Source organism: Stegostoma tigrinum, chromosome 33, assembly GCF_030684315.1.
Source record: "Stegostoma tigrinum isolate sSteTig4 chromosome 33, sSteTig4.hap1, whole genome shotgun sequence".
Classification (NCBI taxonomy): domain Eukaryota; kingdom Metazoa; phylum Chordata; class Chondrichthyes; order Orectolobiformes; family Stegostomatidae; genus Stegostoma; species Stegostoma tigrinum.
Window position 1 is genome coordinate 19072465 of NC_081386.1, and position 17880 is coordinate 19090344.

A 17880-nucleotide genomic window follows, 5' to 3' on the forward strand; every position below is an offset into this window, starting at 1 on the left:
GGGAAATGATCCGGCGCCTGGACCTGTGGGTCTTCGATCTGGTCGGGGGGTAACGTCTGTCGCTCCTCGGGCCTGGCTATTCTGCTGCGGGGGCGCAACTTCACCATCTCTGAAGTTCAGGAGGTGGTGGGGGTCGCCTCCTAGTGGCTGACATCACCTACAGCAATGCTCCCCTGAGGCTGATCAACGTGTACGCCCCAGCGGTACGGAGTGAGCGGTTGGCCGTCCTGCAGTGGCTTCCACCCCTGCTGGCTACGTCCAGGCCGGTCACCCTAGGCGGAGACTTCAACTGCATCATCGATGCAGATGGAAGATCCGGCGTGGGGACAGTGGGTGGGGGGAGTCAACTGGACGTCACATCCAGATTCCTGATGGGCACGGTGAAGGACGCCAAGCTGCTCGACGTCTTCAGCACCCCTGCAGACGGAGCGCAGCGGAGGTACACCTGGTCGCGGTCAGATGGGTCTATTCGCTCAAGGATAGACTTCCTGTTTGTGTCACGGGCGTTCTCGGTCAGGTCCACCGGCGTCGAGCCGGTGTTCTTCTCTGACCACTGCCTCCTGTTGGCCGACTGTCACTTACAGGACGACCAGCCGGCCGGCAAGGGGACGTGGAAGCTCAACACAACTCTGTTGACCCCAGAGAACGTCGAGGAGCTTAAGAGGGAGTACGCCAGTTGGAGAACCGTGAAACCCCTCTTTGAGTCTCCGGGCGACTGGTGGGAGACGGTGAAGGAGAACATCGAGAGGTTCTTTGTCCTCAAGGGTGTTCGGAAGGCGAGAGAGAGGCGGGGAAAGCTGTCGCGACTCCAGAAAAGGGTGCAGAACCTGCTCCTTCTGCAGTTGATGGGGGTCGATGTCACGGAGGACCTCCGCGAGGTGAGGGGCCAGCAAGCCTCGCTCTTCGCCGCGGAGGCCTCCAGGATAATCTTCCGGTCCAGGGTCCGCTCCGTGGAGCAGGACGAGACGTGCTCGCGATTCTTCTTTCAGAAGGTGCACAAAGAGAGCTCTGGGCTTAGCCGGCTGAAGGAGGACGACGGCTCGGTGACGTCGTCTCGGCTCGACATTTTGAGGATCAGCAGATCCTTCTATGCCGGACTGTACGACACGAAGCCCACAGACAGCACGGCCTCCGAGTCGTTCCTGTCGTCTATCACGGAGGTCTTAGACGACGGCACGAGGGAGTGGCTGGACCGGCCGATATCCCTGGACGAGGTGAGCAGAGCCCTCAAGTCCTTGCAGAGGAATAAGACTCCCAGGAGCGACGGCTTACCTGTCGAGCTGGATTCCGCTCTGTGGGACCTGGTCGGCCAGGACCTGCTGGAGGTGTCCGATAGTGTGTTTCAGGCAGACGAAATGTGCAAGTCCATGAGGAAGGGCATCATCACCCTCGTTTACAAGAGGAAGGGAGAGAGAAGAAATTAAGAATTGGCGTCCCATTTCACTATTGAACGTGGACTACAAAATCCTGGCCAAGGTCATAGCCAACCGGGTCAGGTCTGTCCTGGAGTCGGTGATTCACCCTGACCAAACCTGTGCTGTGCCGGGCAGGACGATTGCTGAGAGCCTCGCGCTCATCAGAGATATGATCGCCTATGTACAGGACAGGCGGGTGGACACCTGCCTCGTCAGCCTGGACCGGGAGTAGGCCTTCGACAGGGTCTCTCATGCTGACATGAGGGACGTCCTCTCCAAATTGGGGTTCGGGGAGGGCATCCGCAATTGGATCCGGCTGCTCTACACCAACATCGTTAGCGCAGTATTGATCAACGGGTGGGAATCGGACAGTTTTCCTGTCAGATCTGGAGTCAGGCAGGGCTGCCCGCTCTCTCCTGCCTCGTTCGTCTGCTGTGTGGAGCCCTTCGCCGCATCCATCAGGAAGGACGTGAGCCTGAATGGCGTGACTATCCCAGGCAGCGGAGGCCTTCAGGTCAAGACCTCGCTGTACATGGACGACGTCGCCGTCTTCTGCACCGATCGTCGGTCGGTGAGTAGGCTGTTGGACATCTGTGGCCAGTTTGAACTGGCCTCGGGTGCCAAAGTCAATAGGGGTAAGAGCGAGGTCATGTTCTTCGGGAACGAGGACGACCGCTCCTTCATCCCCTTCACTGTCAGGACAGACTACCTGAAGGTGCTGGGTGTTTGGTTTGGTGGAGCTGGGGCGTGCACTAAGACTTGGGAGGAGCGTATCACCAAACTGAAGCAGAAGCTGGGCAGGTGGACGTTCCGGTCCCTCTCCATCGCTGGTAAGAACCTGGTTGTCAGGTGTGAGGGGCTTTCGGTACTGTTGTATGTGGCGCAGGCCTGGCCCATTCCCTGGATCTGCGCCGCTGCGGTCACCCAGGCCACCTTCCACTTCATTTGGGGGTCAAGGATGGACCGGGTCCGCAGAGACGCCATGTACAAAGACCTGGAAAATGGGGGAAAGGGCGTACCGAACGCCACCCTCGCCCTGACGGCTACCTTTGTGTGCGGCTGCATCAAGCTGTGCATAGATCCTCAGTATGCAAACACCACGTGTCACTACTTACTGAGGTTCCGCCTGTCCCCGGTGTTGCGAAGGATGGGCCTGGCCTCGTTGCCGCGGAACGCTCCGAGTAGTTGGACCGTCCCGTACCACCTGTCCTTTGTGGAGAAATTTTTGAAAGGAAACACCTTTGACCACAAGGCCGTCAGGCAGTGGTCAGCACGTAGTATCCTCGAGACCCTTCGGGAAAAGGAGAGGGTGGATCCCGTCGTGTGGTTCCCCACACAGACTGCCAAAGTCGTTTGGCAGAATGCCTCATCGCCAGAACTTTCAAACAAGCACAAGGACATTGCTTGGCTGGCGGTGAGAGGGGCTCTGCCAGTGAGATCCTTTATGCATGCCCGGAATCTGTGCGCCACCGCACGCTGCCCTCGAGGTGGCTGCGGGGGGGACGAGACTGTCGATCACCTCCTTCTGGAGTGTGCCTATGTGCAGGAGGTCTGGAAGGGGATGCAGTGGTATTTGTCGAGGCTCGTCCCGAGCAGCTCCATGACGCAGGACTCCATGCTCTACGGGCTTTTTCCCGGGACGCACACCGAGACCAACATCAACTGTGCCTGGAGGACCATCAATGCGGTGAAAGATGCCCTTTGGTCTGCCCGCAACTTGCTGGTCTGCCAGCTGAAAGAACTGACCCCGACCGAGTGTTGCAGACTGGCGCACTCCAAGGTCCAGGACTCCGTGCTGAGGGACGCGCTAAAGCTTGGGGCAGCCGCCGCCAAGGCGCGGTGGGGAAAGACCACCGTATGAAACCCCTTGTCCAGAAAAGGGAAAAGAATCCTATCTGGTAACTGGGCCCAGCTGGCGCCTTCCCCAACTGGTCAGGGGGCCAACTGGGACTGTGCGGGGTGACGACTGCCGGGGTGTTTTCTTTGCTTTGTTTTTTTACTTTTAGTTGGTGTACGTACCCCCTGGGTAACCCGGAGCGGCTTGCATGACTGGGTAGGTGTATAAATGTTTTATTTTTTGTACATCTTATGAATAAAGTATATTTTTTCAAATAAAAACAAGTGACAAAACGTCTGAAAACTAACCTTCCAGCTCAGCGAGCAAACTCCCATCCAGAGCACTGTTTAATTTTAGACATGCCCTCCACCTCCTCCAGAACTTCCAATTCCCTGGCCCCGAGCACCTCATTTTCACCCTGGACGTCCAGTCCCTATAAACCTGCATTCCTCATGCTGATGGCCTTAAGGCCCTCCAATTCTTCCTGTCCCGCAGACCCGACGAGTCCCCCTCAACCGACAACCTTATCCGCCTAGCCGAACTCGTCCTCGTCCTCAACAACTTCTCTTTCGATTCCTCCCACTTCCTACAGACAAAGTGGGTGGCCATGGGTACCCGCATGGGCCCAAGCTATGCCTGCCTCTTTGTAGGTTACGTGGAACAGTCCCTCTTCCGCACCTACACAGGCCCCAAACCCCACCTCTTCCTCCGTTACATTGATGACTGTATCGGCGCCACCTCTTGCTCCCAAGAAGAGCTCGAACAGTTCATCCACTTCATCAACACCTTCCACCCCAACCTCAAGCTCACCTGGGCCATCTCCAACACATCCCTCACCTTCCTGGACCTCTCTGTCTCCATCTGAGGCAACCAGCTAGAAACTGATGGCCACTTCAAGCCCACCGACTCCCACAGCTACCTAGAATACAGCTCCTCCCACCCACCCCCCTGCAAAAATTCCATCCCCTATTCCCAATTCCTCCGCCTCCACCGCATCTGCTCCCAGGATGCGGCATTCCACTCCCGCACATCCCAGATGCCCGCGTTCTTCAAGGACCGCAACTCCCCCCCCACACAGTGATCGAGAACGCCCTTGACCGCGTCTCCCGTATTTCCCGCAACTCATCCCTCACACTCCACCCCCGCCAGTGGGTAACCGCCAAAAGAGAATCCTCCTAGTCCTCACATACCACCCTACCAACCTCCGGATACAACGCATCATCCTCCGACACTTCTGCCATCTACAATCTGACCCCACCACCCAAGACATTTTTCCATCCCCACCCTTGTCTGCCTCCCAGAGAGACCACTCTCTCCGTGACTCCCTTGTCCGCTCCACACTCCCCTCCAACCCCGGCACCTTACCCTGCAACCGCAGGAAGTGCTACACTTGCCCCCATACCTCCGCCCTCACCCCCATCCCAGTCCCCAACATGACTTTCCGTAATAAGCAGATGTTCACCTGCACATTTGCCAATGTAGTATACAGTATCCACTGTACCCGGTGTGGCTTCCTCTACATTGGAGAAACCAAGCGGAGGCTTGGGGACTGCTTTGCAGAACACCTCCGCTCGGTTCGCAACAAACAACTGCACCTCCCAGTCACGAACCATTTAACTCCCCCTCCCATTCCTTAGACGACATGTCCATCCTGGGCCTCCTGCACTGCCACAATGATGCCACCCGAAGGTTGCAGGAACAGCAACTCGTATTCCACTTGGGAACCCTGCAGCCCAATGGTATCAATGTGGAGTTCACCAGCTTCAAAATTTCCCATCCCCCCACTGCATCCCAAAACCAGCCCAACTCATCCCCGTCTCCCTAACCTGTTCTCTCTCTCACCTATCCCCTCCTCCCACCTCAACCTGCCCCTCCATTTCCTACCTACTAACCTCATCCCGCCTCCTTGACCTGTCCGTTCTCCCCGGACTGACCTATCCCCTCCCCACCTCCCCACCTATACTTTCTTCTCCACCTATCTTTTCCTCTCTCCATCTTCGGTCTGCCTCCCCCTCTCTCCCTATTTATTCCAGAGCCCTCTCCCCATCCCCCTTTTCTGATGAAGGGTCTCGGCCCGAAACGTCAGCTTTTGTGCTCCTGAGATGCTGCTCGGCCTTCTGTGTTCATCCAGCCTCACACTTTGTCACCTTTGAAATACTTGTTCACCTGAAGCCACATTTTACTTGCTAAAGGTGATTTATTTCAGATCTCGTGGCTGTACCTAATGGACCACAAAAATTCTGTGTTGTAGCCAACATCTTTCTCATTCAAAGGCACCACAATCAGATTAATTGCCACTTCTTGCTGTTTGCACTTCTGTTGTACACCAAATAATTGCTGCCTTTGCCAGCATAAAGATAACTGTACTAAAGAGCCTAGATATCAGGAACTGCCGATGCTGGAGAATCCGAGAAAGCAAGGTATAGAGCTGGATGAACACAGCAGCCAAGCAGCGTCAGAGGAGCAGGAAAGCTGATGTTTCAGGCCTACACCCTCCTTCTGAAATGGGGGAGGGGAAGGGGGTTCTGAAATAAATAGGGAGAGAGGAGGATCGAAGATGGATAGAGGAGAAGGTAGGTGGAGAGGTGACAGACAGGTCAAAGAGGCAGGGATGGAGCCAGTAAAGGTGAATGTAGGTGGGGAGTTAGGGACGGGATAGGTCAGTCCAGGGAGGACGGACAGGTCAAGGGGGCGGGATGAGGCTAGTAGGGAGGAGATGGGGGTGTGGCTTGAGGTGGGGCGAGGGGATAGGTGAGAGGAAGAACAGGTTAGGGAGGCGGAGACAAGCTTTGCTGGTTTTGGGATGCAGTGGGGGAAGGGGAGATTTTGAATCTTGTGAAGTCCACATTGATACCATTGGGCTGCGAGATTCCCAAGCGGAATATGAGGTGTTGTTCCCGTAACCTTTGTGGTCCTTTAGGTGGCATCGTTGTAGCACTGCAGGAGGACCAGGATGGACATGTCATCTGAGGAATGGGAGGGGGAGTTAAAATGGTTCACGACTGGGAGGTGCAGTTGTTTAGTGTGAACCGAGCGGAGGTGTTCTGCAAAGTGGTCCCCAAGCCTCCGCTTGGTTTCACTGATGTAGAGGAGGCCTCACTGGGAACAGCGGATGTAGTATACCACACTGGCAGATGTGCAGGTGAACTTCAGCTTGATGTGGAAAGCCTTCTTGGGGCCTGGGATAGGGGGTGAGGTTGGTGGGGGGCGCGGGGGAAGGTGTAGGGGCAGGTGTAGCACTTCCTGTGGTTGCAGGGAAAAGTGCCGTGTGTGATGGGGCTGGAGGGGAGTGTGGAGCGGAGAAGGGAGCCCCGGAGAGAGTGGTCCCTCCGGAAAGCAGATAAGGATGGGGAGGGAAAATTGCCCCCCTCTCAGTGGTTGAGAACGCCCTCGACTGTGTCTTCCGCATTTCCCGCAACACATCCCTCACACCCCCTTCCCGCAATAATAACCAAAAAACCTACGCTTGGTTCACACTAAACAACTGCACCTCCCAGTTGCGAACCATTTCAACTCCCCCTCGCATTCCTCAGATGACACGACCATCCTGGGCCTCCTGCAGTGCCATGACGATGCCATCCGAAGGGTGCACGAACGGCACCTCATATTCCGCTTGGGAACCCTACAGTCCAACGGTATCAATGTGGACTTCGCAAGCTTCAAAATCTCCCCTTCCCCCCCGCCATCGCATCCCAAAATGAGCCCAGCTTGTCCCTGCCTTCCTAACCTGTCCTTCCTCCTACCTGTGCCCTCCTCCCACCTCAACCCCACCGCCATCTCCTACCTACCAACCTCATCGTGCCCCCTTGACTTGTCCTTCCTCCCTGGACTGACCTATCGCCTCCCTAACTCCCTACCTACACCTTTATTGACTCCATCCCCGCCTCTTTGACCTATTTGTCTCCCCTTCACCTATCTTCTCCTCTATCCATTTTCTGTCCACCTCCCCCTCGCTCCCTATTTATTTCAGAACCTCATTCTCCTCCCCCGTTTCTGAAGAAGGGCCTAGGCCCAAAACGTCAGCCTTTCTGCTCCTCTGATAATGCTTGGCCTGCTGTGTTCATCCAGCTCTACACCCTGTTATCTCTGTACTTAGAGAGCAACTTGCTTTTTGTGAGATGCCACAAAGTTCTGATACTCATATGGCATCTTTTCAATCTATGTTCTTCCTCTTTCCATCCTAAAACAGTATTTATAAATTGATACTTGAATAAATAATTAATACTGCCTGGTAATTCAATTTGTTTCTGAATTTAGTCTGTAAAATTAGATTCATTCCTTTAATTGTGGACTTCGTCTGTCAACATAAGTTTATAAATTTGGTGAAAATGGAAAGCAATTGTCGCCATCTGGATTAACATATAATAATGCCTTAATTTTCATTTTATTTTCATGTTCAAGCTCCTCCAAGACCTCATTGTAACGAATCTCTAAATTACTCCAGACCTGCAACCTCTGAGAACATAAAAGACGGGGAAAGAGTTAGTTCCTTGAGGCTGCCCATCATTCAAAAAGATCATGGTTGATCTGACCTTGTCCTCAATTCCACTGTTCCGTCTGCTCCCCATAATCCTTAACTTTCTTGTGGATCAAAAATATTTCTAACCTAACCTTGAATTTGTTCAATGACCCAGCAACTGCTACTGTCTACGTAAGACACTTCCAAAGATTAATCATCCCCTGAGTAAGGAAATTTCTCCTTGTCTTCATCTTAAATAAGAAACCCTTTATTTTGACAGTTATGTTGTTAATTCTAGACACCACCACCCCCCACCCCCCCACACACACATGAGGGGAAACATCCTTGCAGTATTTGCCCTTTCAGAATCTTGTACGCTTCAATAAGATCACCTCTCACTTCCTTTAAGCTCTGATATAGGCCCCAACTGTTCAACATTTCCTCACATAACCTCTTTGACTGAGGTTGAAGAATGTGTTGAATCTTCTCTGAAAGGGCTCCACTGCAAATATATCCTTTACCACGTCTGGTCTCACCAACACTCTGTACAGAAGTAGCAAGGCTGCCCAATTTTTATACTCCATCTTCCTTACAACAAAGCCAATATTTCATTTTCCTTTCAAACTATTTGTTGTACCTGTAAATTTTTGTGATTCACATGTGAGGACACCCAGATCCCTTGGTAACACAATGTCCTTCGTCTGTCTCTGTGTACATAATTTTCTGCTTTCCTATTTTTCCCACCAAGCAGAATGGCCTCACATGTTCCTACAGGCACTAAATTTTGCCCACTGCCTTAACCTGTCTAGGTTCTTCCGCCATCTTCACAACCTGCTTTTCCACCTGTCTTTGTATTGTAAGCCAAATTGGCTAAAATGCAATGTACCCTTTCATTCCCAATCATCATTATACATTGTAAATCACTGAAGCCCCAACACTAATACCGGTTGCATTCCACTAGCTATAGTTGCAAACCTGAAAATGACCCATTCATCTTGACTGTCTCTTTCCTGTTAATTAGCTAATCTTCTGTCCATGCCAATATGTTACCTCCTGCATCACAAACCCTTCCAATTTATGGGTCATCCTATCAAATGCTTTTTGGAAATTCAACTTCTCAATCATTGGTCCCCCTTTGTGGACTCTCCTTGTTACATCTTTGAAGAACTTTGCATTCCTATAACTCTTGCCTATTGTGCTTCCCTGCATCGTAAAAACTAGAAGAACTAGGAGTCGGAATGGACAATTCAGCCCGCTCCACCATTTTGATACAATCATGACTGATCTCATCTCTGTCTCAACTCCATTTTCCTGCCCATTCCCCTTAACCTTTAAACCCATTACCAATTAAAAATCTACCTCCTCCTTAAATTTATTCAGTATTCTGGTGTCCACACCTTTGGTTAATCACTTTTGGATAATGAAATCCACAAATTTAGAATGCTTTGAAAGAAATGGTTCTTTGTCATCTCTGTTCTAAATTTGTCACCTCCTGGCCTAAAACTATGACCTCTCATTCTATCCTGTGTCCTGTTACTGGCAGTTGGGCCATCCAGCTGCCTAGGCCCTATGTTCCAGAATTTTCTTCCTACCTGTCTGCTTTTCTATCTCTCTCCATCCTCCTTTAAGATGTACTATAAGATCTATATCTTTGACTGAGGTATCCTAATATCTGCTCTATGACTCGCTGGATGTGTTTGTCTAGTTATGTTGGTGTGAAGTGCTTCAGGATGTTTTACTGGATTAAAGCGTTACACAGATGTAAATACAAAATGGCGCCTCTATTGCAGACATCTTATTCTCTCATTGTTCTCCTGTAGGTATTTGATTACTGTGACTTCTCATTGCTGTGTTTTGTGAACTGCAATACCGGTCACCACTGGGCGGGTGGGGAAGTCTTGGCTGCAAACAAAATAATCATTTGGACCGAGACCGGGCAGAGCTACATTTACCAGCTCCCTGACAGGTGGGGTCAGATGGGGAAACCACGTGAAAAGTTCAGGTACGGCACAAGTGGTGGATGTTCCATTCAATCCATCATGAAAATCCCAGCGTGGGACTGATATTTTGCAAAAAGAAAGGACCAATGCAAACAAAGCTTTCCCAGAGTGGGACATTTGCCAGGATGTTGGCAGCTGTGCACTTTGGCTCACACTGTGAGAGTCCAAAGAATGGGAGTAATCAGCCAGAACCTCCTGCCGCAGTTGTGAGGATGAACTTAATAAGTAAAGGCTATTCATTTTATTAACAGGAGAAAGAATCCTTCTGATGCCACAGGCAAAATAATGGATGTTCTGGAGGGTAAAATGGATCATTTAAGAAGTGTGGAATTTTGAATCGCTGGGAATTAGTTTTGTAATCTAGGTAGATAAATGTGGTTGGAACTGTGCTGGTGACAAATGTGTTTACATATTTTTCTGAGTTCCCATTGTTTGCCACTTCAGTGGCAGCCAGTTCATGTTAAAATTGTGGAGGAATGGATTTCAAAACAGCTCCTTTAATGTTATGTACATTGCATGTGATTTCAACTTGTTGGCCTTTCCCTGATAGAAATCACAAATCTCTCTGGCTTTAACTTGTGTTCAGCAGCAAACCCACTTCTTGACTGGTAAATTCTTCAATGTCTTTACAGCAGCCTGTTTAAACCTGGCATTTTTACTTCCCATGGACATTCATTAACTGAGACTGTTTCACCTCGTCTGCTCTGCTATACATCAAAAGACGTTAACGGGAAGGTAATGTACATTTTGAACATAAAATTGAACGTTCAATGCACTGTAATTGCAAAAAGTGTTTAAATCCTGAGTCCACTGAAAATTGTTGACAGGTTACAGATTTTTATATGCCTATAATTGGAGAGTTTTGTGGTCTTGAACTACCTTGAGTAAGATCTTTTGAGGTTTTATTTTAAAAGACAATGGAGTGGAATGTGTAGACTTTTTAAACTTTGCCTTGAAATTTCAGTGAGTGATAGTATGTACTTCTGCAAAGTTTCTTTGTACTATTTCAAGCTATTAACTCAGTTATATATAAATATTAATCAATTGATTACTGATATTCAAACATCACCCTCGGAGAACTATACCAGGCCATTTGGCCCAGCTGACCTGTATTATTCTCTGCATGAGCCTTCTCCCACCCTACTAGAGCAAACTCTGTTAGAATATTCTTCTGCTCCTTTTTACATTATGCACTGACCTAGCCACTGCTTTGATTCATCCATGCAACTTGACACAACTACTCAGTGATGGTAAGAGCCACATTCTAGGCGAAGATTTTTTTTTCTGAATATCATAATGCATAATCCATATTGATCAATGTACTCATCTCGCCCAAAGCTGTTTTTTTACAGCTCCACACTCCAGGAAGGCTTTTGACAGCACAGAGAAGTATTGGTGAAAGGGGCCACATGAAATATGTCTGATGGCTAGCTCACTGTGTTCCCATTCACCCTGCCCCGATCCCCATAATGCAGGAGCTGGGTGCTGATCAATCTGTTAGGAGATGCTGCAACACACCTCTGGAGCAGATAGGATTAGAATCCAGGCCTCCTGTTTTCAGAGGTAGGTACTCCACCACTGCGCCACAGTAATATCTACAGGAGCTGGGAAAGGCATCCACCTGTAGGCACCTGTCCCAAAACCTATTGGAGCTCTTAACAGCTCATTTAAGGCTCTCAGTTTGCCTTTACTGCCATTATGGTGCCCCAGTGCATAAGTCACAGAAGGTTAGAATGCAGGCACAGCAAGTAATCAGGAGAGCTAATAAAATGTTCTGATTTGTGTGAAGAGAATTGAATGCAAGAATAGACAAAGTTATGCTTCAGTTGTACAGGATATTGGTGAGACCTCTTCCGGAGTACTGTGTATAGTGCTGGTCACCGTACTTATGGGAAGATGATAATGCATTGGAAGTAGTTCAGGGAAAATTTACTAGAGTAATACCTAGAATGAGCAGGTTGCAAAAGGCTAGACAGGTTACATCTGTATCCTCTGGAGTTTAGAAGTGACTTCATTTAAAACAAATAAAATTCTGAGAGATTTGACTGGTGGATGTCAAATGTGGGAGAATGTAGAACTCAGGGTCATAGTTCAAAAATAATTTAAAACAGAGATGAGGAAACTTTGGAGTGAGAAAGTTGTTTTCTTAAAAAAGAAACTGTAAGGTAGAGAGCAATGGAAAGCAACCCCCCCGCAAGATGTAGCTCACCTCCCTTTGCGCTTCCACACCTGACCCCCAAAAGCAGTTCCCCTCCCCCTTCCCTCTTTCCCCCTGTCCCTAGGCTTCCTGGCTTCTCCCCACTCTCAAAGCCTGGGACTTGCCTCATTCTGGGCACCATTGTTCTTCTTTATAGAGATGATTGAAGCCCCGGCAATGCCCCCTGCTGGCTTCTGGCAGATTGACCGTCAGCTCTCAAGTGAGAAACTTAGTCTCACTGAGGGATAGAGATCTGACACTCACCTGGTTATGAGGTCATTTGGAGCTGGTGATTGATTTGGGCAACATTGTTAAAGTCTGCTGGTTTGGGACGCACTCCTCCTTGTAAAATTCAGACCCAAATCATGTACTCGGTGACCACCAACATCTTCCCCTAACCCCCATCCCAGCAAAGCAGTAGTCAGCAATATCATTCTGATCATCAAGTTCCATATATATGCCATTAGATCTGAATTTTTCCTATGGGCTTGTGAATCCCACTATCAGGCTGAAATGAAAATCAGAAGCAACTCAGTTTAACCCAGCACAGCCAGAAAATGATCAGAAACTACATGTACCATTCAATTAAGAATGGCGTACAAAATCCCAAAGCTGGAGGTGTTTCCACTTGGAAGCAGCAGTAGGATGCCTTGGCAGATAATTGAGGGGTTGGATGCTCCACAGTGCAAATCCCTTTCTAACTCCAGACCTTCTGCAGCCTGACCACCACATGTCTATGGAGGCATCAGCTGGACACACAAATACACCACTTAGGAACAAAAGTAGATCATTCAGCCCTTCAATAAGATTAGGGCCAACCTGTTTGTGTACAGAATTCCATGTTCCTCTCTATCCCAATAACCTTTGATTCTTGTTAGATGAGGACACAACCCTACCTTTCCCTTTAACATGTTCAATGACCCCCATCTCCACTGCCTTCAGAGATAGAGTTCCAAAGAGGCACAATCCTCTGAGAGAAAATTATTTTTCCTCGTCTCTGTCCTAAAAGGCTGATCCTTAATGATGTTAAAGACAAAGTATCTCTCTAGTTTGGGAGACACCCGCAAAAGGAAGCATCCCTTCTACATTGGCCTTGCCAAGATTGTCTTGATCTCATACACTTCTTTCGAATCACCTCCCACATTCAGTCCAGGCAGTGGACTGTGAGGGGAATCTCTGTTAATGCTGCTGTACCCAGGAATACAGGGTTGATCTCCAAGCATGAATGGAGATCTGCAGTCTTGATCAGCTGCCTGTATTCCACCTCCAGGTACCCATACTCAGGGCAAAATTTCAAGCCTCCTTTAATTGGCTGAAGGTGGCCATCATTAAGCTGGCTATCTCATGCTTGTGGGTGAATAGCTCTGCCTCCCTCCCCCCACAACTGTCTCTGGGCAAATGGGCTGAGGACAGAATAGAACTCAAGAACCAACATGCTGCCCAGCGGCACAATGCTTGCTACTTCTGTTCCTGGTCCCAGCGTGGCCTCAAAATCAAGCCGACAGATTTACGACAAGTATGGCACAGATTGTATTAAAGTTTTAATAGACTGTGATAAACACTCAAGTCTTCTCAGTTTTGCACAAATTAGAAATAAGCATATCTGAACATATTTCTAAGAACACCGAGTGTCAGGATAAAAACATTTTAAATGATGAAGAGCGACCACTACTTTACAGAGAGCAACTGCACTCCTCTTTTTATTGATAAGTCTTTCTACAAACTTCTGTACAGGTTTAATTGGGTGAACAAGTGTTTTAGAAAGACATTTTTATGATATGATGGGAATGGACTGTAGCCAAATGTAATAACAATTGTAATCTATACGGGGCTTGAAAGCAAGCTGAACAAAGGCACCACACTAATTGGAGGTTCAGATGACGTAACCCTTAAGAGCACAGCACAGTCAATTAAAACATCATCTGAACATTGATATTAATGCTTTTCCATGTCACATTACAAGAGTTAAAACATATTTTGGTATGGTATTAGTCAGAACCATCAAATGCTTTAACACGCTGATAGAAAGGACAAGAGATTTTGCTTTTAATGTTATGTATTTCATCCTGCTGGACATTGTTACAATCTTGGAGAGTTGCAGCTTTGAGTTCCCTTTTCATCTTGCGTTTTAAGCCATTTTAAAAGTACCATTGAGAATCCTTGAAGCATTGCTTGTAAGGTAACATTTTAATGCCGTAATATTTTTCATAAAAAGAGCAATTCCAAAATTTTAGCTCAGAAGGTCAGGCTCTTTGGCTACAACAGAGCCACTCAGCTAGCTTCTGCGACAACTGTGTACCCTGCTCTCATTACATTGTGTCGAGTTTGGCATCTGTCCTATCTTGAATGCTGATGGTGGTTCCTGTATGATCATAAAGGTTGTTGGGCTTTGAATTTTGAGTCACTGGGAATGCTGCTCTGTAATTAGTCGAGTTATGAAGGGGTATATGAGTGTAGTTTGGCTGGACTGTTCATGTTTGACTTTACCTCCCATCCACTGGGCACTGTTGCCTTGAGGCTCCTGGTGAAGATTAAAAACTCACCACTTGGGAGGAGATGACACATCAAATCTATATCCTTACCACCTCCGCGTGGCATTAACACCCTGTGTAAACAAAGCTGCCTTCTAGCTGTGATTCTTCGAGTGTAAGTGACTTTTAATGACTGCTATGTTGGGTTGTATTGCAATATGGACGATTATCAGTCCATGATATTCAGTCTTATTGTCTCGACTACCTCATAAATGTAAGTAATAGAAGCTTGAAGGAAGCAATAATATTTTACTTGTGTTTGTGTTAAATCAAGACAGCTGTATGTTGTCGATGTGTTTCTCTCTGCTATGGCGCGGTAATTTTACAGAATTGGCTTCTCCTCATTTTGTAGGGGGAGGTCTTTTTTGCTGCAGCAATACTCCTGTCCCCAGTTTAAAACTTGGGGACAAGCTGAGCTCTGCTTGGCTGAGTATCCGTTCCTTAGATCCAGGCATTAACTCCCTCCATGTGGGAATTTCAGCCTTATCAGGAACAAGGACCACTACCCAACCCTGAGGGCAGTTGGACAATCAGATGGCTGCTGGCTGTCCCTCAGGGAGCTGAGATTATACGCAGCTTGTAGTGAAGAGGAGCTGGACAGATTGGTAAACCGTGGTCTTCCCCAGGCCGGCCTGCTAACGAGAGTGAGAGACTGAGTTCAAGACCAGGTAGGGTATGGGGAAGTACTAGGATGGGAAGGCCTACTCTGGGCACAGGCAGTGGGCACCTCCTGCCAGCAACCAACAACAAAGGCCTTGTCACTTGGAAAAGGCACCCTGTGTCACTGGGTGGGAGAAGACCTTTAAGTGGCTATGAATTGGTCTCCTCTAATCTGGTGGCCTTGACACCACCATCATTGCTCATGGAATGCCAGTAGTGGAATAGGTGACGAAACGTCTGAAAACTAACCTTCCAGCTCAACGAGCAAACTCACATCCAGAACCTCAACCTGAGCTACAAATCTTCTCAAAACTCGATAGGTGATGGGACTCCACAATGGGACCCAATTTAAAGCCCCCTCCACCCACATGCCAACTCATGACCATAGGGAGGGGCATACCAGCTCTAGTCATGTTGTCTAGCACTAATCTTTAAAACAGTATTTGAATGCAAGTCACTTAAACTCTCCTGGTATTTCTGACACCTTACATTGTCAGCAAAGATAAGCTTAGTCTTTCGCCCACTGAGCTTAAACTGCTGACAAAATAACCTTATTGAGCCAGCTCTGAATGAATCAGTGTTTTTTTGGCACACAGTTCCAGTTCCAAAGTGTGTGGGGTTGAAGAAAAAAGGTGGGTGGGGCACCGTCTAAAATCTCTTTGAACAAAAGAAATGAGAATTAGCAGACTGGATGAAAAAAAATTGAAGATAAAATAATAAAAATGAGACACAGAGAAGGAGCAGATGAATCGAATGTTTTCAAGTGGAATTTCTGTTCATTGCTTTATTTCTGAAACAGATGAAATGAGGTTTGCTCCAGATATTGATTCAATAAGTACCTGAGGTGCCAAATGGGTGGAACAATGAGATTTACTATGTTCAGCTTATTACAAAACTCCATCTCGATATGAAATTTCAGACATGGTTGAAGTGTTTTACAATTAGACAGAAAAGCTCAGTTTTTACATTAAGATTCGAAGAAGGCAAATTCAGCGTCGCATAATGGAGTGAAAGAAACATTTTTCCAACATGTTACTTTCTTCAGTTTCTCCAGGCAATTCTGATTTTTATCAACGAGCGTAAGGAACCATTTCATAAGATTCTGTTTTGTGGTGAAGCAACAGGAACTATTTCAATGTGGCACATTCCTGATGTTCCAATGGCCAACCGGGATGGTTCCCCTCAAGGTAAAAGAGAATTTTACTGGAACCTGACTTTGATTTTTCTTTCATGTATTGAGGAACAGAAAATCAAACTAAATACATGAAAATCCATTAAGCATTTAATATCATTCTCTAAACTAGAAATATAAAAGCACCTTTACTTTTTTTCTGGTAATTTGCTATTTTATCTCTGTAATTATGCTTGCTGATGTATAATGTAAAAACTTGTCTTCGTTAAATTCATTAAGTCTCAAAATTTGACAAGTCTCTTCATTTTTTTAATGTCACTATTTGAAGTTGTGTTTTTCATTTGTTGGATTTATTTAAACATCAGGTAGAACTTTTTTTTATTTGTTTGTGGGAGACAGGCATTACTGGCTAGGCCAGCATTTCTCGCCCATCCATAATTGCCCAGAAGGCAGTTAAGAGTTAAGCACATTGCTGTGCATTCAGAGTTACATGTAGGCCAGAGCAGGTAAGGATGGCAGATTTCCTTCCCTAAACGATATTAGTGAACAAGACTGTTCTGACAATCAGCGATAGTTTCACGGTCATCATTAGATCCTTAATTCCAGATATTGTTTTGTTGAATTAAAATTCCACCATAAGCCATGATGGGATTTGAGTGCAGGTCCCCAGAACATAATGAGAGGACAGTGAGTTGATACTCGGGGGATCAACTGAACTGAAGATCCTTCTTTATATGTACTTTTCTTGCGTTCAACTTTCAGAGATTCAGATAGTGACAACGTTGAGTCTTCAAGGAGCATTTGAACAACATAAGACCTTGACAGAAGAAATAACTGGTCAGCTTGGGGTCCTTCCAAATGGAATTCACACTGGTTTGATTACAGCTAGTGTCTATATTCCCAATCTTGATAATCTGGTTTGTGGATGTGAGAATGGGAGAATTATAATCACTCTTGGTTTGCATGCTGCCCGGGCTCAACTTCTGATGGAACATTCTTTGTTGAAAGGTACTGATTTTGTTACACACGTTTTGAAAAAGCTTTAACATTATCTGTCCAATAATCCAAATTACTCAATTAATGCATTCGTTAACCTTGTGGCCATTGCAGCTGAAAGCCTTCTACACTTGAATAGCACCTTGGTTTTAAGCTCCTTTTAGCTTCGCACTTAATGCTTCAAAACCTTAATTGGCCCCCCACCAGCCTCATCTCTGGTAGATAATGGAAATTGCCATTTAATTACAGCAGGGCAAGAAGTACAATCGTACAAAGATAAATATACAGTAAATAATAAAATAAACATTGTCTGTCACTTTATTTACACTGTCAAGCATTTGAGATACTGAAAGGCTTTGTGTGATGAGGCAATGTCTCTCACCATTGTGTGAAACTGCAGGCGGGTATTGAGAAAGGCTAATGATATGTAATGATGCTTTCCTGGTCTATTTGACTTCTTTTCTGCTTAACTCTTGCATTACTAGTTTTGTGAGGGAAGTGACACAAAGTAACTATTAAAGATAAGGTCAGTAACTGCAACAGGAAAATCGAGGATATCCTGCTGAATTTACAAAATTCTGCTTAGCCACATAAGCCTAAAAAGTTGCATTCAGTAAATGTCTCAGGGACTGTCACTGGCTTTTGCAAGATCA

General features: G+C 47.1%; 1 protein-coding gene across 2 annotated transcripts in view; it reads left to right on the forward strand.

The window, feature by feature from the left end:
- The window catches only part of LOC125467095 (WD repeat-containing protein 72-like), a 291105-nt gene that overhangs the window by 48052 nt on the left and 225173 nt on the right, over positions 1 to 17880 (forward strand). For both annotated transcript variants that reach the window (XM_048562515.1, XM_048562516.1), the window contains exons 8-11: positions 9532 to 9713; positions 10344 to 10446; positions 16145 to 16286; positions 16994 to 17239. In XM_048562515.1, the coding sequence (XP_048418472.1) occupies positions 9532 to 9713; positions 10344 to 10446; positions 16145 to 16286; positions 16994 to 17239 (673 nt within the window). The remainder of the gene's footprint in view (positions 1 to 9531; positions 9714 to 10343; positions 10447 to 16144; positions 16287 to 16993; positions 17240 to 17880) is intronic.